Raw genomic sequence first — 24857 nt, forward strand, 5'->3', positions numbered from 1 at the left:
ATTTTACTGAGAATAAGTAGTATGCAGTATGTGATTTGTGACGCAGACTTTTTTAGTTCTGTGTGTTAACTTCCCGTTGATTGTATCACACAGACCTCACCAGGCGGCGCTTGAATGAGAAGGGGCGGCAGTGAGAATTAAACTACCTTAAAGGGCAGAGAGAGATCGGTGTGAATCGCGACTATTTAAGGGAATATGGGCGGGGTTACATAATGCGCTGACCAACCACATCACGCGCCCTCATCGAGCGTGTGAGAAACAGAGCGTCTCGTGCCTCTAATGGGTGTGGTCACGAGCTGTCGGGCGGGGTTTGTACCGGAAGTGTCTCGCGACCTGTCTCCTTGTCATTTCAGCTCCGGCAGATTAGGGTGAGAGAGACGGCAGCAGCATCAGCGGAGCAGTGAAACAAACAGACTGCTGGTTCAAAAATAAGAAAGAAATCTCCTAAACAATGAAACCGTCGATGAATTTCACTGCAGAATACTAATAAAAAACAGTTCGCTGTACATTTAAATTCAATGACGTAAGGTTGCTGGGTTAAAGCTGAGGTTAGCAGCTCGCTAGCGACAGAAGGGCTGTGTCATTGAGAACCAGGACACGTCAGGACGAGGAAGAAAACGCTGGGAAGCTGCCGCTCAGCTCCATTCTGTAATCCTGACAGAATAAAAAGCCCATATTTTCTAGATTGTTCTTTAAATCCAGTTGTCATTGAGCATACAGTTTGAGGTGTCGCATTGGAGTGGATCTTCTTCCAGTCATCGCCTTGGACCAAGGGTAGCCAGTAAGGTGAATTTTATTATTATTTATTCGTCTTTATATTCGTATTTTATGTAACAGTATTAATTTTTCCACACATTGGAAGCTTATTTTATTAATGATACCTTATATTTGTAAGAATTGTGCTTTTAAAAGACTGAGAAATTAGAAGACGTCATCATTTTTTTCGAGCTAACCAGCGTCGTTTGATATAAAAAGCTCAGGAAATTCTTTCAACCGTTAACCACGCTGCTACCTCAATGCTTTCTTTGTTTATTATGTAATATAAACAGGATTTGAGTTAAGGTATTTGTTTAGAATATGTATATATTCTTTGAGCTGGCCCTTTCTCTTCAGTTAGCCTATTAGCAGGCTAGTCGTCAGTAGCTGCCGGGTCGAAGCTATTAGCCGAGTGCTAGCAGCAGTGGTGACGTCACGAGCCTATAATTAGTGCTACGAGGCAACCTGCACTCTGGTTCAATCATCTGTAACCAAAGTCTATAATAAACCAGATCTAATTTAGTTCCAGGTAGAGCACTCGGGGTGTTAAGACCCTGACAAATACGTCGATCCAGGTTTGATCCTTGTCGGTGTGGAATTTGGCATGTTCTCTCGTTCTCTGTCTCGGGTTCTTGAAACCACTCAAATATTGTCTGTAATTGTGTGTTAATGGCCTAGTGTCGGATGCCCTGTAAAAGATTGGCATTCTTTCATGGGTGTATTCCTGATTTGGATTTAATGTTTCTTGGATAGATTCCAGACCCACCCCGACCTTGATCAGGATCAACCCATTGATTACCAATGAGGAATGTATTCATTTGTCGTCTGCTGGAACAGTGATGAGACCGGTCATATTATTGACAGGCAAATATAGCTAGCCCTAGGTTCAAAACCCAGCTTTAATTACAGGCTGTGTGGAGTTTGAAACATGAGTTCTTTGTCTGGGTATTCCGTTTCCCACTCATATATATAATTCATGTCAGTAGATGGAATAACTACGTTAAATTTTCCCTGGTTGCAAATGTAATTATTGAATCATATTTTGTCTTGTGCCCAGCATAGTCTTCACATATCATACCCAGATAAAGCAGTTACTAAAGGATTCGATTTGTCTTAGCAACCTTGTTATGCATTCACCAACCAGTCAAAGGCTTTTCAAGGTGTGCTGTCATGTAAACTCATTTGAAAGCCCATTGATCGTTTGTTTTGTGCAGGTCAAGCATGATATTGAAAACATACCCCTGGGTAAATACTAAATATGTTGTCTTAAATGAATTCAGTAGTGTATTTTCAGTACCTGGTTACACTGTTCCTTAATGATGTTGGCAAATGGAACAATGACACTATGCCAACAAACCTGGATCATTTAATTGGTCTCTAAATGTAAAGTTATATTACCAAATCCTTTGCTGCAAGTGGTGACATGATAAATGTGAGTGGAATGAAGGGCAACTAAATGTCACTGGAGAACAAAAAGTTTTAACAGCAAATGTTCACCAAACATTAGGGTATTCGTTGTGTCTAGTTTGTTTGAAAATTGCATGCAACAATGTGCAAATAGCGAATTACATTAGGAGTGCAGAGTTGAGTGCTTGTATTGAAAGGTATTACGAGAGGTTGAGAGGTTAGCAATACTGTCTTGCAAAATGTGTAAAGCCAGCCACCACGTCTTTACAACTTGAGGATTATGCACTTTTACTGAGCACATCAACGTGCCTTGGAAAAAGATGCTTACTTTCCTTGACCAAATACATCAGTTCGCAGTTGCCCGAGACTTGCTAGCAATGCATTAATGATAGTAAAAAGGCAGGACTGCCACTCCTCTCAGCCAGAGAGCCGGGCCAATCAGCTTCCTACCTTCCAGCCACAGATGTGGCATTGCTGGAGATTGACTGGCAGAACTCACACCACTTACCAGCCTCCCAAAAAGTATTTGACCACAGTCCTGAAATAGTTTTATGTTTTGATAGAGATTGTTTTAAATAAAAAAGGCATTCCACATTTACTTAATACATTCATAATATCTTTACCAAATTTTAACAGTGAGAACACAAGGGTAAGACCGTAGACTGGTGCATTGTTAAAAATATATTGTAAAAGAAATTATATTCTAAATGCTGACTTTATAACCATATTTTGAATTGAAGTCCTTCTTTATTCTTACAACTAGGGATGCATCAATACCATTTTTTCCCAACCGAGTACAAGTACATGTATTTTTGTACTTGCCGATACCGATACCAATACCTATTGGATCAGATATCTGACATGCTAGAAAACTCGATCCGGTTGCCGAGCGGTCGGATTGAGTTGTTGGGTAGTTCACACTTGGCGATCGAGAGCCGAGTTTTGATCGCCGAGCGAACGGCGAGTTGCTCCCGAGCCGACAAATCTAGCGCCGACCAGTCGCCGAGCGAAAATCAGGGCAAAAATCGTGTAGTGTGAACTAGGCATAACACAGCAACGTGCACTAGGCACACGGTATCGGATGTTTAGTATTTTAATTAACTTTTTAATTTGTAATATACAGTGTATCACAAAAGTGAGTACACCCCTCACATTTCTGCATATATTTTATTATATCTTTTCATGGGACAACACTATAGAAATAAAACTTGGATATAACTTAGAGTAGTCAGTGTACAACTTGTATAGCAGTGTAGATTTACTGTCTTCTGAAAATAACTCAACACACAGCCATTAATGTCTAAATGGCTGGCAACATAAGTGAGTACACCCCACAGTGAACATGTCCAAATTGTGCCCAAAGTGTCAATATTTTGTGTGACCACCATTATTATCCAGCACTGCCTTAACCCTCCTGGACATGGAATTCACCAGAGCTGCACAGGTTGCTACTGGAATCCTCTTCCACTCCTCCATGATGACATCACGGAGCTGGTGGATGTTAGACACCTTGAACTCCTCCACCTTCCACTTGAGGATGAGCCACAGGTGCTCAATTGGGTTTAGTCTATCACCTTTACCTTCAGCTTCCTCAGCAAGTCAGTTGTCATCTTGGAGGTTGTGTTTGGGGTCGTTATCCTGTTGGAAAACTGCCATGAGGCCCAGTTTTCGAAGGGAGGGGATCATGCTCTGTTTCAGAATGTTACAGTACATGTTGGAATTCATGTTTCCCTCAATGAACTGCAGCTCCCCAGTGCCAGCAACACTCATGCAGCCCAAGACCATGATGCTACCACCACCATACTTGACTGTAGGCAAGATACAGTTGTCTTGGTACTTCTCACCAGGGCGCCGCCACACATGCTGGACACCATCTGAGCCAAACAAGTTTATCTTGGTCTCGTCAGACCACAGGGCATTCCAGTAATCCATGTTCTTGGACTGCTTGTTTTCAGCAAACTGTTTGCTGGCTTTCTTGTGCGTCAGCTTCCTTCTGGGATGACGACCATGCAGACCGAGTTGATGCAGTGTGCGGCATATGGTCTGAGCACTGACAGGCTGACCTCCCACGTCTTCAACCTCTGCAGCAATGCTGGCAGCACTCATGTGTCTATTTTTTAAAGCCAACCTCTGGATATGACGCCGAACACGTGGACTCAACTTCTTTGGTCGACCCTGGCGAAGCCTGTTTCGAGTGGAACCTGTCCTGGAAAACCGCTGTATGACCTTGGCCACCATGCTGTAGCTCAGTTTCAGGGTGTTAGCAATCTTCTTATAGCCCAGGCCATCTTTGTGGAGAGCAACAATTCTATTTCTCACATCCTCAGAGAGTTCTTTGCCATGAGGTGCCATGTTGAATATCCAGTGGCCAGTATGAGAGAATTGTACCCAAAACACCAAATTTAACAGCCCTGCTCCCCATTTACACCTGGGACCTTGACACATGACACCAGGGAGGGACAACGACACATTTGGGCACAATTTGGACATGTTCACTGTGGGGTGTACTCACTTATGTTGCCAGCTATTTAGACATTAATGGCTGTGTGTTGAGTTATTTTCAGAAGACAGTAAATCTACACTGCTATACAAGTTGTACACTGACTACTCTAAGTTATATCCAAGTTTCATGTCTATAGTGTTGTCCCATGAAAAGATATAATGAAATATTTGCAGAAATGTGAGGGGTGTACTCACTTTTGTGATACACTGTAAGTCCATTCCTGCTTTTCAGACCTGCAACGCATTCCCAAAAAAGTTGGTACGGTCAAGCATTTACCACTTTGTAATGTTGCTATTCCTTCTCACAACCCTTAAATGAAGTGTTTTAGGTGTTATTGTTCCTGCAACCGGCCTTAATGTGTTCAACAGTACGGGTTGTCATGGTCCCACTTTTTGTTTCATAGTTCTTCACACATTCTCTGTTGAGGACAGGCCAGTCTAGTACCTGTGCCCTCTTCTTCTGCAGCCTTTGTAATGTGTGCAACATAGTAGTTTTGCATTGTCTTGTTGAAAAATGCATTGACGTTTCTTGATGTTTGTCGTCTTAAAGGGACCATATGTTGCTCTCATGGTGCTGTCATGGCAAAGTGTAAATTACCTTTAACAAGGGCACTGACAAGCCCATACCATGATGAACCACATGTTTTAGACTTGTTGTAGATGGTCGTTTTTGGTCCTCAGCGCATGGCATCATTTTCTTTCAAAATGGATCTAGAATACTGATTCGTCTGACTGATGTTTCATGTTGATGAATGAGGGTTCTTGATGCAATGCCGTCTGAGGGATCGGCACTTTACAGGGAGGTATATGCAAATGCCTTCAAATCTTTTTTTTGGGAAACATTGTTTTTAAACATTTCAATACGTTTCTCATGCAATTGTGTAAGACACCGCCATCCGCCCACCGCTAGGGGGCGATCGCGCGCTACACCTAGGGCGAGTCAAGCTAATTGACATCACCTGGCCGGCACTTCTTAAAAGGGCTTTGCACGGCTCACTCGGCGCAGAGTCTTGTGTTAATCATTGTTGCCAGACCTCGCCGGTAATTTTCTGTGGGTTTTCGTCGTAAAAGACATTTCCTCTTCTCTCTCTCTCTCGGGGAACGGTTTCCCAAAAAACCCTTTCTCTGTTTCCTTCCTTAACGCCATTCAGGGTGTCCACGTTAGACGTTGAATATTATTCCTTTTAAAAAAACCCTCACACCAGCGTTGAGGTTCCTTTTAGTTCCAGCCAAACTACCCGACGGCCAGCGGGTAGTTTGTTAGTTTTCTTTTCCTGAGTTTGCGCTCCTTTGTTTGTTTTTCTGAGTTCCTTTGTTTCGCTTCCCGCCTGTTTGTAGGCGACTCCCTCATCAAGCGATTCAGGTCGCAGTTTTCTCAGTTCGTTCCGCAGCATAGCGGTTAGAGTGACAGGCCCTCGCCCCGACGTCCGGGGATCGAGACTGCACGTTTTGTGTTTTCCTTACTCAGATCGTGCTTGCCACCGATCTCATTTACTTTATCCCGTTTTTTGTTTCTTTTCTTTTATCATACACTCAGTCCTCGTGTGTATATTCATATCCCGCAATATCTCAGTATCCGCCGCCTAGCGGACCTTCGCTTCATAAACGCTCAGTCACAAGCACTCATTACTCCTCCATAGCGCACGGGGATAAGCGCTGCGCATCCACGCCAGCGATCCCGGTTCAAACCCCGCTAACTGCGAGACTTATGATCTGCTTTTGAGTCCACCCAGTCGGTTGGTATAACAGCTGGGAATACAAAACTACACGAGATCACCGTGTCTCGTAACAGTAAGACTCTGCCAGCATGGACTCAGTAGAGAATAAAGCTTTAAAGCAGGCTATTGTAAACCAGGGGACCCGCTTAGGGGAGCATGAGGAGGCGCTTACCCAATTTGCCCAACGCATGCAGGAGTTAACGTTGGTAGTCCAACAGTTAACTTCCCCACCCAAGGAAGAGACTCCTTCTGTCTCCACTGCTCAACCACCCGCCTCTGTGCAGGACGTCATGCTACCAGCCCCTGTGCGGTTCAGTGGTGAACCAGGGGCATGCAGGGGATTCCTGCTTCAGTGTTCGCTGACGTTCCAGCTAGCACCCGCTCGGTTCCCCACTGAAGGAGCTAAGGTCGCCTATATGATCTCGCTCCTTTCGGACAGGGCATTAATCTGGGCTACCGCCCTGTGGGAAAGCAAGTCTCCGGACTGCAGTACCGTGGCGGATTTTACCGCAGCTATGAAACGGACCTTCGACAGTCCGGTACGTGGTGCCGAAGCAGCCTCGGCACTTTTGAACGCCCGGCAGGGTTCACTTTCGGTCGCCGACTATACCATCTCCTTCCGCACTTGGGCAGCGGAGAGTGGGTGGAACCCGGAAGCTCTGATGGCCGTTTACCAACAGGGGCTTAATGAGGAGCTTAAAGACCTCTTGGCTACCATGGTCTCCCCACAGACCTGGTTTCTGACAGAGGCCCTCAGTTCGCAAGCCAATTTTGGAAGGCTTTCTGTGCCTCTTTAGGGGCTTCGGTCAGCCTCTCCTTAGGTTTTCACCCCCAGTCCAATGGGCAGACTGAGAGGGTGAACCAAGATCTAGAACAGTCTCTGAGGTGTCTGGCTTCAACCAGCCCCTCCACCTGGGCTGATCACCTATTGTGGGCTGAATACGCACACAACACTCTCTGGCACTCTTCCTTGGGCATGTCCCCCTTTGAGTGCCAATTTGGTTATCCACCCCCCCTGTTCCCCGAACAGGAGACTCACTTGGCCACCTCTTCAGCCGGCCGCATGGTACGTCGCTGCAGATCCACCTGGCGACGCGCTCGGGCAGTTCTAGTAGACAAAACTGCCTCAAGAAAGAACACGGCAGATCGTAAGAGGAGGTTGGCGAGCACCTTCCGCCCGGGCCAAAGAGTCTGGCTAAGCGCCAAAGACCTACCTCTAAAAGTAGGCAAGAAGAAACTGGCACCTCGGTACGTGGGACCCTTCAAAATAGTCCGACGTATCAACCCGGTTTCTTACAGGTTGCAACTCCCACCCTCGTTCAGGATCAACCCAACCTTTCACGTCTCCCGCCTCAAACCTTACCTGTGCTCCCCTGGGACGCGTCCTCCGGAACCCCCCCCTGTTCGCATGGTTGACGGCTCCCCAGCCTACACAGTTAACAGGATACTCGACTCCCGACGAGTCCAAAATCGGGTCCAATATCTGGTAGACTGGGAGGGATATGGCCCGGAGGAACGCTCCTGGGTACCAGCAGCCCGAATCCTCGACCCCGAACTCATTCGGACGTTTAATCAAGATCGAGCAGCCGGCCTGGGGATGTCAGGAGACACCCCTCGGGGGGGGAGTACTGTAAGACACCGCCATCCGCCCACCGCTAGGGGGCGATCGCGCGCTACACCTAGGGCGAGTCAAGCTAATTGACATCACCTGGCCGGCACTTCTTAAAAGGGCTTTGCACGGCTCACTCGGCGCAGAGTCTTGTGTTAATCATTGTTGCCAGACCTCGCCGGTAATTTTCTGTGGGTTTTCGTCGTAAAAGACATTTCCTCTTCTCTCTCTCTCTCGGGGAACGGTTTCCCAAAAAACCCTTTCTCTGTTTCCTTCCTTAACGCCATTCAGGGTGTCCACGTTAGACGTTGAATATTATTCCTTTTAAAAAAACCCTCACACCAGCGTTGAGGTTCCTTTTAGTTCCAGCCAAACTACCCGACGGCCAGCGGGTAGTTTGTTAGTTTTCTTTTCCTGAGTTTGCGCTCCTTTGTTTGTTTTTCTGAGTTCCTTTGTTTCGCTTCCCGCCTGTTTGTAGGCGACTCCCTCATCAAGCGATTCAGGTCACAGTTTTCTCAGTTCGTTCCGCAGCATAGCGGTTAGAGTGACAGGCCCTCGCCCCGACGTCCGGGGATCGAGACTGCACGTTTTGTGTTTTCCTTACTCAGATCGTGCTTGCCACCGATCTCATTTACTTTATCCCGTTTTTTGTTTCTTTTCTTTTATCATACACTCAGTCCTCGTGTGTATATTCATATCCCGCAATATCTCAGTATCCGCCGCCTAGCGGACCTTCGCTTCATAAACGCTCAGTCACAAGCACTCATTACTCCTCCATAGCGCACGGGGATAAGCGCTGCGCATCCACGCCAGCGATCCCGGTTCAAACCCCGCTAACTGCGAGACTTATGATCTGCTTTTGAGTCCACCCAGTCGGTTGGTATAACAGCTGGGAATACAAAACTACACGAGATCACCGTGTCTCGTAACAAATTGTTGACGAACTGGAGATCCTCTGTCCATCTTTTGCCCCTTTTTTGGATACTGTTTTTGTTCTAAATCATTATTACAATCACCTGTTTGAATTCACATTATTATTATTTTTTTCCTCAATACTTAATTTGCCCTGTTCCAACTTTTTTTTAAATGTGTTGCAGGCTAGAAATGCAGGAATAGATGTGTAGTTATAAATAAAATAAAGCTGACCAGACAAAACATTAAAAAAAAATGTAGGGAACACTGCATTCTGTTTCATTTGCATAATCCATCCTGTCCCAACATTTTCTGATTTGGGATTTTAATACTCACATTTTGTTACTGCCTGTATGTCACAAATTGTGTCCAAGGCTGACAGATGGTTAGGATATTCACAAAGATATATTCAAAAATAAAACTAAGCCATTTTAATCTCTCCCAGGATAAGAATCTGTGTGGCAGTCCTGACCGGAAACCATAAATGGGGGATTACGGGTTTGGAGTCTTGGTGCAAAACAACACTGGCAACAAGTCCGCTTTCCCTGTACGAATTCACCCGCACCTGCAGCCTCCTCACCATCACCAGAACGTGAGCCCAAACGCCGCTGCTTTCATAAATAGTACCACAACTGGGAATGGCAGCACCGGGGGCTCTCCTTGGCTCTTCCCGGCAACCACAGCCCATAACAACATACAAGATGAAATCCTTGGTACTGAGAAGCCAAAAGTCCAACAACAGGAGCTGCAAGAAACGCAAGAGAAGCAGCAGCAGCAACAGCTCTCCCCGGCTCATCAGGACAGCAGTATCATTTCGGAGCTGGAGAAGGCACGATCTGAAGACAGCAAACCTGAGAACGGCCCATCTGAGGGCACTAATGGCAAAGAGAAGCTGCGCCTCGAATCTCCTGTGCTGCCACCCTTTGACTATCAAGAACCTTCAGTCCAGTCTAGCACATCCTCATCCTCCTTGACCAGCTTCAACAACTGGTCACCTGCTATAGCACCCACTCCATCAGCTATTGTCAATGAGGATGTGGGCTTCTTCAACGCAGCTAGCAATGGCCCGTTGCTGTTCCAGAACTTCTCGCATCATGTAGGCCCAGGCTTTGGTGGCAGCTTCTCTCCTCAGATTGGCGCCGTCTCGCAACACCATGCTCCTCCACCCCATCCGCACTTCCAGCACCAGCAGCACCGCCGCTCTCCAGCCAGCCCCCACAACCCTCCACCCTTTCCCCATCGCGGTGCCACCTTCGGCCAGCTTCCTCATCTCTCCAGTGGCCTGAGCAAGCCACCCTCACCCTGGGGTGCATATCCAAGCCCTTCACCCTCACCTTCTTCAGCCTCCTGGAGTCCAGGTGGTGGTGCCTATGGTTCCGGATCTGGCTGGGGTGGTTCTCGCGGAGCTGACTTCCGCCGTGGCTTGAATGGTGCCGTGACGCCACTTAGCTCTGTCTCACCGCTCAAGAAGACCTTCCCGAACAATCATTCAGCCTCGCAGAAGTATCCCCGCCCTGGCGCTGCCTTTAATCCCAAAACTTGGATGGATGAGACCGTTGGGCGTAGTGACAACGTCTTTCCCTTCCAGGTATGTATAGGACAACATTAATATGGAAATATGCATGTCTATATTTGCAGTTTTTTGGGAGATGTAATTTATGCTTGAGATATCTTTAATAACCCCGCCCCCCAACACACACACACTTTCCCAGTGAGACTAGACAGACTTGAATAGCCTTGTGTGAACTTGACATGGGTCCTTGAATAATTTAGCAAGAAGATTTGTATGACTTAGTTTTGATTAGATATGCTTTAACCTTTCATTTAAAGGAGGGATACTTGTTGCGCCTATCTAGCATAGTTGTGGAAACACAGATTTAATCATCTGTAAAAACATGGTAATTTATACTAGAGTTTATTTTGAAGTGATGAAGTCTGTCCTTTAAGAGTCTTGTAATATAAATAATAACCACACCATAGCCCCAAATCTGGTGCAGCTATGCTTTAACGTCACCCAGAATGTGATCTCTATAAGCTCAGCTGGTCACAAGTTCTGCTCTTATTTGTTTAGACCCTCTCTAGTACAAGCAGAGCAGGATTTGACTGTGAGCACTGGGGGTGGGGTGGTCACAGAGAATGAAATGGTAAAAAGCCCAAAAGACTGGTAACATATTATTAACCATGCATATTATAATTTATTTTGGACTGTATATCTGGATGCATCACAAATTAGGAATGCTTTAAGTTGACATTAATTCACTTCATGTTTCTTAAATGCACTTCATGTTTTTATTACAACCTCACACACGTTGGGTTAGTGGAAAATTTTCAAAGAAAACAGAAAGCAATGCTTTTTTTAAACACATTGTTTGTAGTGTTAATTAATTAAAAAACAGATCAAATACAAGATATTGTGACTAAACTATTTTATTGAAGGCGCCCAGACGGCGCTAGATATTCCGCTAGCACACCAGCGCCAAGAACTCCTCAGTTCGAAACTCGGTGTTTCCACCGGTCGGCTGGGCCCCATCTAGGCATAATTGGCAGCAGACACGTTTCTGCTACGGCGGGATGACCGGACTATGTGGGTGGGGTCTTCAAATGCTGTGTAAGAACCCTGATTAGCAGATAGAGAGGCGCCTGTGCAGAATGCATGAGTGAAAAAGGGTTCCGCTTAGGGCTGCACGCGGGTCGGAGGAGGCGTGAGCAGCAATATACCTCGACTGCAATCAGGGATCTTCCAGCAGTGGAAGACAAATTGACTACGCTAAAGTGCGAGAAAAAGGAGGAAAATGCATACATTTTTATATGCACTTATTTTAATTTAAATAGCTGCATCATATAAACACAAGTAGGTTTACTACTATGTTACATTAACTGTCTTTTTACAGTGATCTGTAATCATTTTGAAACTGAAAATTTGTATAGTTCTGAAACCCCCCACCCCCCTTTCTTCCTGCTGCTCAACAGTCTAGTGGTAGTATATTGTGCTTTGTAATGCTTTTTCAATAAGAGATCTGTACTGCAGATGGACCAGTCTAGCACCTGCACTTTCTTATTATGATGCGACCTTCTTGTGCAGAATGTAAATTGTTATTGTTTAAAAAAGAAAACAAACAGTGACATCCATGAAAACATATGTTGTTCCAAAATGCACATGTACCCCACAGCAATAAAGGTGCCTTCACAGATGCAAGTCAGCCATGCCACTGGCACTAACGTACTTCAAACCATGACAGATCTGTGGTAATTAAACTTTGCATCAGTAAAACTGGGATGGTCCTTCCTTCCATTTTGGCTCAGAGAACGCAGCATCTATCATTTCCAAAATTTGAAAGGTGGACTTGTTGGATCACAGTACACTTTTACTGTGAGTTTGTTCATCGCAGATGAAACCCAGAGACAGTGTTGGTGATTCCTGATGTTGATGTATGACTTCTGTTTTGCATAGTAGAGTCTTGCATTTGCACTGGTTGGTGGCCAAACTGCCCAGCCATCAGGAGGTGCACTTGTCAGTGCCGGTCCCAAGCCCAGATAAAGGAAAGGCATCTGGTGTACAAATCAGGCATGTGAAACAATCTGCAATAATCTGCTGTGACAACCCCTAAAATGTCCCCTACAGGAGCAGCCGAATGGGGAAAAAATGGATTTGTAGATGTCAAAATCAGTTTGCATTTAGCTGTTGGGCTATTTGGTCATGCATTTTTCATGTACCGCAACCCATTTTTGCCTATGAACAACTAGTCAGTTCTTTAATGTTCCTTTTACACCCAATTATGAAAGTATTAACTGTATTAGACTTTTTATTCTTGGGACATTTTGCACCAGCCCTGGTCTTAGTTTCTCCTAAAAGTTTTTTGGAATGTGTTGGAGGCATAAAATTACGAATTAGCAAACATTTACAATAATCTATAAAATTGATAAGGTAAACAAATCTTTTTCCCCTGTTTTGTTTAAAAACCTGCCAGAGACGGTTTACAAATTTTGATTTATTTGGTATTTTACATACTGTCCAAACAGTAAGGTATTAAAAAAGATCCAGTTTTGATAGAACGTCTATGTTTACTTTAACAAATGTCAGATATATATTTTTTTTCTTAATGCATTTGCTCCCTTTTTCTCCCAATTTTTAGCGCGTCCAATTTTTACCCAATTGTGTTATGCTTTCTCTCTACTGGTGCGGACCCCCGCCCCTGATTGAGGAGAGTGAACTGACACACGTCCCCCTGACACACGTCCCCTCCCACAGCATTTTTTCACCTGCACCAGCCGAGTTCATATGCGAATCAGCCCTGTGCACGGAGAGCCACACCCTGATCAGCATTACTCCTCTACTCTGTGCAGACGCCATCAACCAGCCAGCAGAGGTCGTAATTTCTGGCTCCCTATACCTGTATGAACAACAGCCAAACGTTGCTCATATAGCCGCCCAGCCGGATGGCAGAGCTGAGATTTGATACGATGTATTCAAAAGCCCAGCTCTGTTGTGCTAGCGTATTTTACTGCTGCGCCACCTGGGCGGCACAAATGTCATATTTAAAAAAGAAAGTACAGTTGACTTTCTGTTCACTACACAAAAAAGATGCATTGTTTGTTCACACCTTCAGAAATAGATGTGACGGGTATGCGAGCTGCAGAACGAATGATTTTTAATACGGCAGTATAGCAAGCTTAAACATAAGTTTAATAGTGTCTGTCTAACATCTGTCTTTTACATTCTCTGTGTTAAATGAATTAATATTTGATTGCTTGAAGGGGGAACATCCTAAATCTCTGTGTTTCATAGAAGTAATTAGAGAAAACAGTGAGTTTAAATATAAAGTGCATATGGAGCTCTTAGTGTACCTTCTTGGTCGAAAGCACAAAAACGCTGAGCTGGTGTCATTTACATTACAACCCCAAATTAGAAAGAGTTGGGACAGTATGGAAACTGCAAAACATGCTGCATTTTCAGTCTTGTCTGGTCAACTTCATTTCATTTGTTAATAGACATCTATTCCTGCATTTAAGACCTGCAACACATTCCAAAACAGTTGGAACAGTAATGTTGCCATTCCTACTCGCAACACTTAAAAGACATTTTGGCACATAATACCAAGCGATTCAGGTGTTTTTTGTCCTGCCTTAAGGCGTGTCTGATTTGGTGTTGTGAAATAAGAACTAGCTATTTTATATGCTGTATTAACATGGACATTCTTCACTGTTGAATGTTTCCTTCCTTTCTTATTTATCATTTGCAATTATTCAAATTGACATACAATTATGACTGAATACAGTCCAAGCCATTGAGAGCTAAGCGTCTTTCTTAAGGGCCCAAAAGTGGCTACTTGGTGTTGTTATAAATTCACTTTTTTCTTATTTATTTATGCATTTTCTCCCGATTTAGCGTAGTCAATTTGTCTTCCACTGCTGTGGATTCCTGATTGCGTTCGAGGAGGATATATTGCTGCTCACGTGCCCTCTGACATGTTCACAGTCCTAGCGGACCCCTTCTTTACTCCCGTGCTTCTGCACAAGCGCCTCGGTCTGCTAACCAGAGTCCTTGCACATCGTTTGAAGACCCCACCCACTTGGTTTGGTCATTTCCCCACCCAGCAGACACCAATTTGTGGCCAATTGTGCCCGCTAGATGGTGCCCTGCCGACCGGTAGCAGAGCCGAGATTCGAACCAAGGTGTTCAGAATCTCGGTGCTAGTGCACTTGCTGAATATCCCGCTGCACCACCTGGGGGCATAAATCCACTGTTTTAGTCTCTAAGCTACAATTCCCCACATCAGCAACCAATGAACACCATTACGAACACCAGTTAACATCATTAACAACACCATTAACACTTTTAACGCTTTTATGATAGAAACGGCTATTATCTGCAGGAAAATAAATAAGGGTCGATCACCTCCTACTAATTGTATGTATATACAAACTGCATTTCCAGAAAAGTTGGAACACTTTAAAAAATTCAAGAACTTCTATAAATTGTAATTTGTTAATTCACTTTTATTTAAGAGACAAATTTAATGACAAACTTGGCTTTTATTTAGAAATTGGTCCTGCAACATACTCAAAAAAGCTCGGACAGAGGGACGTTTACTACTGTTTCACATTAATTTTGTTTTAATTATGCTTTTTAATACTTTGGAAATGAAAGATACTTAACAATTGTTAAAGCTTTGCAGTTGAAGTTTTGCCCATTCTTTTTGTATACAAGACTTCAGCTGCTCAACAGTCCATGACCGCTGATGTCTGAGTCTCTTTTTGATGCACCATACATTTTCAATAAGGAACAGATCTGGCCTGCAGGCAGGCTAGTCAAGCAAATACTCTCTGTTAATAAAGCCACACTGTTGTAACTCATGCAGGATGAGGTCTGGCCTTGTCTGCTGAAATAGTCATGGAGTTCATGGAAAAAGACGTCTTGATGGCAGCATGTGTCTCTTCAAAATACCAATACAAGTCTTTTCATCATTGGTACTTTTACATATGCAGACCACCCATGCCATCACAGATGCTCTTTTTGCACTTTTTTGTTGGTAACAATCTAGATGGACTTTTTAATTTTTGGCACATAGAATCCAACAATGATTTTTCCCACAAACGAGCTGAAACATGGACTCGCCTGACCACAGAACATGTTTCCACTGTCTTTTTGTCCCTCACAGATGACTTTGGCGTTTCTGCTCAGAATTAATACACGGATTTCTCATTGCATAACACAATGTGAGGTTGCATTTCTTGATGCAGTAGCGGACTGTGTTTAGTGACAATGTTTTTCCAAAGTACTCCAGACTCATGCCTCAGGGCTCGATGGTTACGCACATTCAGCAGTGGTTTTCGCCCTTGGCCTTTCTGCACCAAGTTTCTCCTTACTCCATGTATCTTTTCATAACAAAAATAACTTTGTCTTAATTACCTCACTCGTTACCAGTTAAACTGTTAATTGTGGAACCTTCCAGAACAGTGTAACTTATATAACATCAGTTTTATTTTGTCTGTTGCAGGCGTCACATTGTATTGTTCTATATATTTACAAAATACAATTAGGTTTGTCAGTGGAAAAATAGTTTTCTTTGTACTTAGTAGTTAAATAAAGGTTACAGCGATTTAACACATTAAAGCTTTTAGTTTGTATTGTATTTTTAGAAAGTTTATCAGAGGAACTTGAAGAAAAAAATGGAAGGAAATAAAAGATAATATAAGATACTGTAGAGAAACAAGCAACAACATGCATTTTTGCTGCATCTTGTACCCCATACACTGCTATACGTTCATCACATCATTTCGCTTGTCATTTGCATAAACCTCGCTTAACTTTGTCACATTACCAGCTACAACTGCTTTGCATCTCTTAACGGTTTCTCTTCATCTGCAGAAGATTTCCAGCCTTCATTGAAAAATGGCTTTTGTATTGTTGATTGTGTTGTTGCGTGCCGTGTTTACACAAGCTAAGCAATGTGATGCTCTATAGTTTACTGCAATAATAACGCTCACTGAACCGCTTTTTTCATTGACTGGCACCTGATCAGCATGCAGATTTAATTCTACAGGTGTTCTGTAGTTAAGCTGTAGATTTTGCAGTCTTTATAAACCAGCTGACTGGGGTATTTGATGGTAGCTGGAACCTGTGACTTCAGTGCTGAGAATAAGCAAACCTTGTTTTCAGCTATCTACTTCAGCTGGTTGAATACGTGATGTGATTCCCAGCCCTGCGTAATGCCAATGGAAGTTTCCACAGAGTCTGTGTGTCTTGGCCAAGAGTATCTGGTGTTTGGTGTGAAAGCAAAGGCTGTCTCTGGAGTCTCTCTCTCTCTCACACACACACACTGACACTGACACTGGTCATGTGTGTAGATAATTAAGCAGTTTCTTTCAGAAAATAAGAAATTGAATATGGGATCCTCACGGCACTAAAGATGGTTCTTAGCAAATGAAAGACGTTAAACAAGAAACAACTATGGCTAATGGGAGTGTCCCTGTCTTGGTATTTACGCAAGTACAATAGGCAGACTCACAGTAGCTATTATGGGTGTCCTGATTCTGGTAATTATAATTATATATATTGTAATTATGATTCCGGGAGTTATAAAGCCGAGAGATTTTTTCAAATTATTATTTAATATGCCATCAAAGCTATTTACAACTGTTTCGCAAAATGTCAAAATCAAACCTAAAATAACATTGAAATGATGATTTTAATGCAGCCTGAGAGTGGAACTCTCAAAATGAGTAAATGTTGTGTTTAACCCTTCTAAATAGAGTAGCTGCATGTTGTTTGGCTGCTTAAAAGGTGCATTGGTAAATCACGCTAGCCCAATACCTGGGGTTTGAATCTCAGCGGTGCTGTCAGCTGCTTGGGTGTCTACACAGGCATGATTGGCTATGTCTGAGGCAGGATGGGAATGACCGAACAGCCTAGCCATTGGGAATTGCACTTGTCAGTGGGCTCTCAGTGCCACTCTCAAGCACGGATAAAAATAAGGAGGGTTGCATCAGGGAGGGCTTTCAGCATAAAAAAAAAATGTGTTAATTCAGTTATGTGCAGGCTTTTGCGTGCCCTAATACAGGAGCACAGGAGCAGCTGAAAAGTAAAAATGTTGCATATTAAAATGCTAATGTTTTAACATTTTAAAATCCTGTTTTATAACCATGTAAAGACTCACATGCTTTTCAATTGTGTGTTCGTGTTGCTGATTATAGCAGATATAATACCAAATTAGTTTGCTTCATGTACATTTTTAATCTAGAGGTATGTTTTAGTTATTTATTTTTTAAAAAAGGACCATTGACATAATCACTAAAATACCAAAAAATGCTATGACACAGCTTCCATGCGAGTGTATGTAAACACTTGACTTAAACTGTATAGACATACATTTAGTAAACAAGCTGATAAGTCCATACAAAAACCAGAAGAGCTGTATAGTCAAAAATGGTTGTCCAGCTTTATAGTATTTTGGAAATTTAAATTAAAAAATATATATAATGCGTGCAACATACTCAAAAGCTAGGACAGAGGCAAAACAAGAGTTTTAATAGAATATTCAGTTGACACCATACACAATATGCAGGTGAATTTGTAACAGGTGAAAAGTTTGAGACTGTTGTAGATAGTTTTGTATCAATACTGTACATTAATGTTCACTTAACACAATTAGGTTAGTGTGTTGTCTTCGAAAGTGCTTTATGTCACCAGCAAATGGTGAGGTTATTTATTATGTTTTAAGGTCCACTCTTTATCCCCTTAATGGTAAATGTTGTTTCCACTATGCCTAAGGGCCTCTGCCTCTGTTGGGGTCATTTTGTGATTTTGAGTTTAAGCATTCTGTGCAAATATGCCAGGCAGGTATTTTACTTTCTAAACCTCAGGCATCCTCTTAGCTCCCTGTAATCTGTACTAAAGCCTTCCATGATTGCATGAGCTTGGTTTGTACCCAGTTCAGACCTCAGTTTGTTTTAGTAACCAGAAGGCCACGTTGAATTTAATAGACACTTTTACCCTTTAGTCATCTTGGCACTGCATGAGACAGTCAAACAATATGTGGTATGAAACTCTTTAACCTGCATTATTCCAGCCAGGGCAGAAGTTCAGAATTCCTCCACATGGCCATTATGTGGTTTTGAAAAACATCTGCAAGCAGCTTTGTAGTATTTTATTAGATAGAGACGTGATCCTTGGCTTAGTCTCAAGAACTAAACTGACTTGGAGTGGTAATTGTTAGCCATCGTTATGCATGATTTGTGATGCATTTTGATTTTATATATATATATATATATATATATATGTATATATATATATAATGGACTGATTTTTAGTCTGTGATTACTCATTGCTTTTATTTTTAATTGCAAAATTCACATTTCAAAACCTATTTTGGTAGTTATTTTATCAGCATATAACAACAAAATCCAGTTTTTCAGTTTGTTTTTTAAAGGCAAGAATGGACAAAAATTCCACTTGCAAAACAATGAGTGTCCTCAGTTATCAAACCATTATAAAGTCTAATTAATAGAAAAGCTGTTGGTAGTAGACAATATGAGGTACAAGGTGTGACACAACCTAATAATTCTAGTCAAGTGTTGGTATATTAAACTGTGTAGCAAGTAGCAAGGAAGCTGGTTTTCTGTGTGACCATTTAAGAAAAGGACAAGGAAGGTTTATTTTTCTTTCATTTCTGGTGACTCATATTCATGCATTTGTTTTCCAGTTTCAGCCGTAGGTTCCTCAAAATTGCTATATTGGGTTCTGTGGCATCCACATCTCTTCCTCAAAAAATAAACAGGGCTTATGGAGCAGCTCCCAGTAGCAACCTAATTATAGAAATGTCAGCCGATTCCATACTTCAGCTTTTTTGTGATTTGCAGCCGCTCTGATCTCTGAACTGATGCGTTATTGGTTATAGTTTGGACTAGAGCTGGGAGGTATGACGGTACGTTCGGTATACCGGCTTTGATTCTTCATACGATATGGATTTTTCATATACCGCCATATCGTAGCACCGTAAAAGACTAGAATACTGGGGCGCCCGGGGGGCGCAGCGGGATATTTTGCTAGCACACCAGCACAGAGTATCTGAACTCCTCGGTTCGAAACTCGGTGTTGCCACCGGTCGGCTGGGCGCCATCTGGCGGACATAATTGGCAGTGCCTGCAGCAGACACTGTCCACCGTATCTGCAGGGTGGGGGCCGGACTATGTGTGGGTGGGTCTTCATACGCGGTTGTTGCAGAAAAAAACCAAACAAACAAATGACAAAAAAAAAAAATCCTTCTAAACTCCAATTTAATTGCTATACCGATTTTATACCAGCAACACCGAAGCAAGCTGGAAGCGTAAATATATAAAGTCATCCACTTTTCTACAACAGACATGTGATCAAGTTGTATAGTGTAGTCATACCTCAGTATAACGATATAATGGTGCACTTCATCAGTGATGAATGGGAGACTGCAAACATCGCTTTTTTTGTTAAAGGGAGAGCTACGGGCAATTGTATAACACTTAAATATTAAATAAACAAGCAAACATTATAGTACTCAAAACCTTCATTATATACATGGTGAAATTTTAACATTTTATATTCTACGTACTTATGACAGTAAAATCACAGACATATAAAAAACCACAGACATATAAAAAGTCCCAGTCATACAAAAAAATAAAACATAACGTGATATACTGTAAAACCATCAGAATTAATAAACAATACTGTGATACAAATTTTTGGTCATACCACCCAGCCCTAGTTTGGACTGGTAACTGTACATAAATCTGAGCATATCAAATAATGCACATATTTTGTATGTTTCACACAATAGCTTTATTATTCATTAGGTACTTTTTCCAAAATGTAACACAATTGTGAAGTGGTTAGTCTGACTTGAACAGCTCCGTGGGTTTAAAAGGTTGAGTGTGTTGTACTGTATAATAGATTGGTGCCCTGCTTGTGGTGTATCCATACATTGCACCCAGTATTCCCTGGTTGTTCTGGGTCCCCAGTGACATTGGGTGTGTTTGAAAACCTAGTGAGCTCTCTACATATACAGCATTGTACGTCATCCTATGCGCACTCCCGAGTAGAAGGCTGTTCGAATTCTTAGATGTTTTAAAATGCTGCCTAATAAGGTACGTTAAATTTGAACGCTATTTTGACTGAATAACGAGGGATCATCCGATGCTTCCTTAGCGGTGAAGGCAATCCCAGCATTCAGTGTGGCACAACTTTCCTCACAAAAAAATTACAGTATAGCGAACGGATGCTGAGCAGTTATTTTCAAACTTAAATAAATCATCATTGATTTTTAATTTGTATAAAAGTGCACAAGTGTCATTTATTTGCAAATTCGGGCTTGTCAGTAAATGTAACCGTTTTCAGTACATGGAGGGAGATGTTAGTTGAATGCTAGCGTGCTGTGCCACCCCATCCCATTGGTTTGAATGGCATGAGGCTAACTGTGTTAGCTTAGTAAGCGACAACTGATGGAATTGCTGTCTATGTAGTGCATTCGAATAACCTGACTTATAAGTCGATGACTTATTAGAATCCTCTCTACTTAGGCAGTTGCCTACGTAGGCAGTAAGACAGTAAGGCAGCTCACTAGGTTTTCGAAGACACCCACTGAAAATGAATAAATAAAAAAATCAGTTCAAATGTTCTGAGTGGATAAAGAAAAGGTGATTGTTAGGGTTTGCGGCCATACTATCTCAAACGCTCAATTTAGGCGCTTAATCACCAAAGGCATTTGTTTTTCCCCTGTAGAAACATTTCACACCTATTTACTTTCGCAGCTGAGCGCAAATGCTCTATGGTTTTAGAGTGATTTGATTTAAAATGCTTTGACATCTCTTCCTTTCCCAGTTCTTTTAGTCTAGCAATCACATTTAAGATTAATGTTATTTATGAAACCATTGTAGCATACCATGCTGGATCGTCAAGGTGTTTAATCAACACCCAATTTAAAATGGGAACCCATTACTGTCTTGTGAAAACAGACCAAAATAATGCCTGTTGGCACCTTTATTAAAACCAAGATGCCTTGACATAATTTTATATGTGCTAAGGCTGGCTGTATACAAATATACAATTATGGTGTCTGTAGTATGGCCTTTCAGCAAAATAGAGTGAGCTGTAATTTTAAAGCTGGCCATTGCCATCCACTGTTATTTTGAAATAAGTGTAGGGCCTGCAGTGAACTAGGGTACTACTAGACATTTTACATACTACAATGTTTGGCTTTGTTTTAGGTCTTACTGTAGTGTCTTTTCACACCTGAGAAAGCAGGTCTATTGTTTGTGTGTAAAAGTCAGTTCAGCCTTATTAATGTGAAAAGTAATTGCCCTCTTATCCACTAAATCAACCAGTTAACTACAGTTGATGTTGTACAATATGTCTAGATGACCTCCAATACTTTGGGGATCATTTTCTGTGGGCTGATTAGTCAACACTTAGTTATCATACCAACAGTCAAACATGATGGTGGTAGTGTGATGGTTTGGGGCTGCTTTGCTTCTGCAGGACATGGATGACTTGCCATATTTGATGGAACCATGAATTCTGCTCTCTATTAGACAATCCTGAAAGAGAATGTCCACTCATCATTTGTGACCTAAAGCTCTAGTGCAGTCAGGGTATGCAGCAGGACGGTGATCCAAAGCACACAAGTAAGTCCACCTGAATGGCTCGAAAGAAACAAAATGAAGGTTTTGGAGTGGGCGAGTCTTGACTTGAATCCCACTGATCTGCCTGTTTGAGTTCCTGTCAGGAAAACCTTCCAGTGTAGCCAAATTAAAATAATGCTGGAAAGAAGAGTAGGTCAGACTTTCTCTACAGCGATGTAAAAACCTCATTTGCAAGTAATCACAAGCGTTTGATTGTAGTTTTTTGGTTAAGTGCATTAAAGCTTGTTGTTTCGATTTTCCATGAGCTAAGGCAGCCTTTCTCAACGGGGTGCCGCCTGGCTTCGTCAGGGGTGCCGTCAAAAATATTCTAAAAGTGATGAGTCGTTCGCGAACGATCCGATTCTACTGAACGGCTCTTTAAAATGAACAAAAGGAACCGAGTTGCGCCTCTGGGAGCCGCTATACAGTGAGAAAAATAAGTATTTGATCCCCTGCTGATTTTGTAAGTTTACCCCCTTACAAAGACTTGAACAGTCTATAATTTTTATGGAAGGTTTATTTTAACAGAGAGAGACAGAATATCAAAAAAACTTTAAATAAAAGTTATAAATTAATTTGTATTTAATTAAGGGAAATAAGTATTGATCCCCTACCAACCAGCAAGAATTCTGACCCCCACAGACCAGTTATGTGCCCATGAGGCACACAAATTAGTCCTGTCCCTGTATAAAAGACTCCTGTCACAGAATCAGTTTCTTCCGTTCAAATCTCTCGACCACCATGGGCAAGACCAAAGAGCTATCAAAGGACATCAGGGACAAGATTGTAGACCTGCACAAGGCTGGAATGGGCTACAAGACCATCAGCAAGAAGCTTGGTGAGAAAGAGACGACTGTTGGTGCGATAATTCGAAAATGGAAGAAATACAAGATCACAGTCAATCACCCTCGCTCTGGAGCTCCATGCAAGATCTCACCTTGTGGGGTAAGAGGGGTTCTGAGAAAGGTGAGGTCAGTCCAGAATTACACGGGAGGAGCTTGTCAATGATCTCAAGGGAGCTGGGAGCACAGTCACCAAGAAAACCATTAGTAACACACTTCGCCGTAATGGATTGAGATCCTGCAGTGCCCGCAAAGTCCCTCTGCTCAAGAAGGCTCATGTACAGGCCCGTCTGAAGTTTGCCAATGAACACCTGAATGATTCAGAGAAAGCTTGGGAGAATGTGATATGGTCAGATGAGACCAAAATTGAGCTCTTTGGCATCAACTCCACTCGCCGTGTTTGGAGGCAGAGAAATGCCCGGTGGGGATGGTGTTCTTGGGGTCATATTCAGCATTTCTCTGCTCCCAGCTCCCTTGAGATCATTGACAAGCTCCTCCCATGTAATTCTGGACTGACCTCACCTTTCTCAGAATCATTCTTACCCCACCAGGTGAGATCTTGCATGGAGCTCCAGAGTGAGGGTGATTGACTGTGATCTTGTATTTCTTCCATTTTCGAATTATCGCACCAACAGTCGTCTCTTTCTCACCAAGCTTCTTGCTGATGGTCTTGTAGCCCATTCCAGCCTTGTGCAGGTCTACAATCTTGTCCCTGATGTCCTTTGATAGCTCTTTGGTCTTGCCCATGGTGGTCGAGAGATTTGAACGGAAGAAACTGATTCTGTGACAGGAGTCTTTTATACAGGGACAGGACTAATTTGTGTGCCTCATGGGCACATAACCGGTCTGTGGGGGTCAGAATTTTTGCTGGTTGGTAGGGGATCAAATACGTATTTCCCTTAATTAAATACAAATTAATTTATAACCTTTATTTAATGTTTTTTTTCAGAATTTTTTGTTGATATTCTGTCTCTCTCTTAAAATAAACATTCCATAAAAATTATAGACTGTTCAAGTCTTTGTAAGGGGGTAAACTTACAAAATCAACAGGGGATCAAATACTTACTTTCCTCACTGTATATGTATATCTTTTTATTTCTGTGCAATTCTTATCGACTGTAATCCACCCATTCCGCTTCCATCAGTGAAGGGAATTAATCAGTCATAATAAGAGCTGTTTATTGTCGAAATTCAAATCCGAAAGCGGAGAGCGAGCGAGACACACACACACACAAACTCAAAAGAAGCTTTATTGGCATGACAAATAAGGACATTCGTATTGCCAAAGCAAGTTACAGAGAAATTATAAAAATAACAGTAAGAAAGAACAAATATATACAAAACAGTTACATGTGCAAAAATATAAAATAGAATAAAATAATAATAAAAACAGTGCAAAATAATAACAATAAAAATTATAATATTTACATTAATGAGGTAGTAATAACAATCAGTTAATGTGCGCACACACAGAGAGAGAGAGAGAGACTGATCGTTATTACTACCTCATTACTGAAAATATTATAATTTTGTTATTATTTTGCACTGTTTTTATTAATATAATATTTTTTTGCACTTGTAACTGTTTTAGTAAGTAAGTAATTTATTTATAAAGCACATTTACATCCAAAGTGCTGTTTTGTATATATTTGTTCTTTCTTACTGTTATTTTTATTATTTCTCTGTAACTGAGCTTTGGCAATACGAATGTCTTTATTTGTTATGCCAATAAAGCTTCTTTTGAGTTTGAGTTGAGAGAGCCGTAACCGAGCTACAGAGAGAACATGCAGAAAAGAAGCAGTGTTCTTAGTATAATGACAAATAATTGAGAAATAAACTATTAACTTGTTTAATTATGGTAAATCTGATTCATTAATTGCGCGAACTGAGCTTTTCAAGCCTAACTTGCATCAAGAACAAGTACAGGGAGCGACTGAGGGCTCTGGACCAGGAGCTCCA

The 24857-nt window shown here is 42.1% G+C and overlaps 1 protein-coding gene across 4 annotated transcripts in view; it reads left to right on the forward strand.

Moving 5' to 3' along the window:
• The first annotated feature begins 377 nt into the window (after positions 1-377).
• Positions 378-24857, forward strand: part of cpeb4b (cytoplasmic polyadenylation element binding protein 4b) — a 49813-nt gene continuing 25333 nt past the window's right edge. For all 4 annotated transcript variants that reach the window (XR_010014972.1, XM_063011023.1, XM_063011026.1 and 1 more), the window contains exons 1-2: positions 378-786; positions 9350-10492. Coding sequence is in view for 3 of the 4 variants with exons in the window: in XM_063011023.1 (XP_062867093.1) it covers positions 9389-10492 (1104 nt within the window). In the remaining variant the exon portion in view is untranslated. The remainder of the gene's footprint in view (positions 787-9349; positions 10493-24857) is intronic.

The sequence above is a fragment of the Trichomycterus rosablanca genome, chromosome 16 (genome assembly GCF_030014385.1).
Source record: "Trichomycterus rosablanca isolate fTriRos1 chromosome 16, fTriRos1.hap1, whole genome shotgun sequence".
In the NCBI taxonomy this organism is placed as follows: domain Eukaryota; kingdom Metazoa; phylum Chordata; class Actinopteri; order Siluriformes; family Trichomycteridae; genus Trichomycterus; species Trichomycterus rosablanca.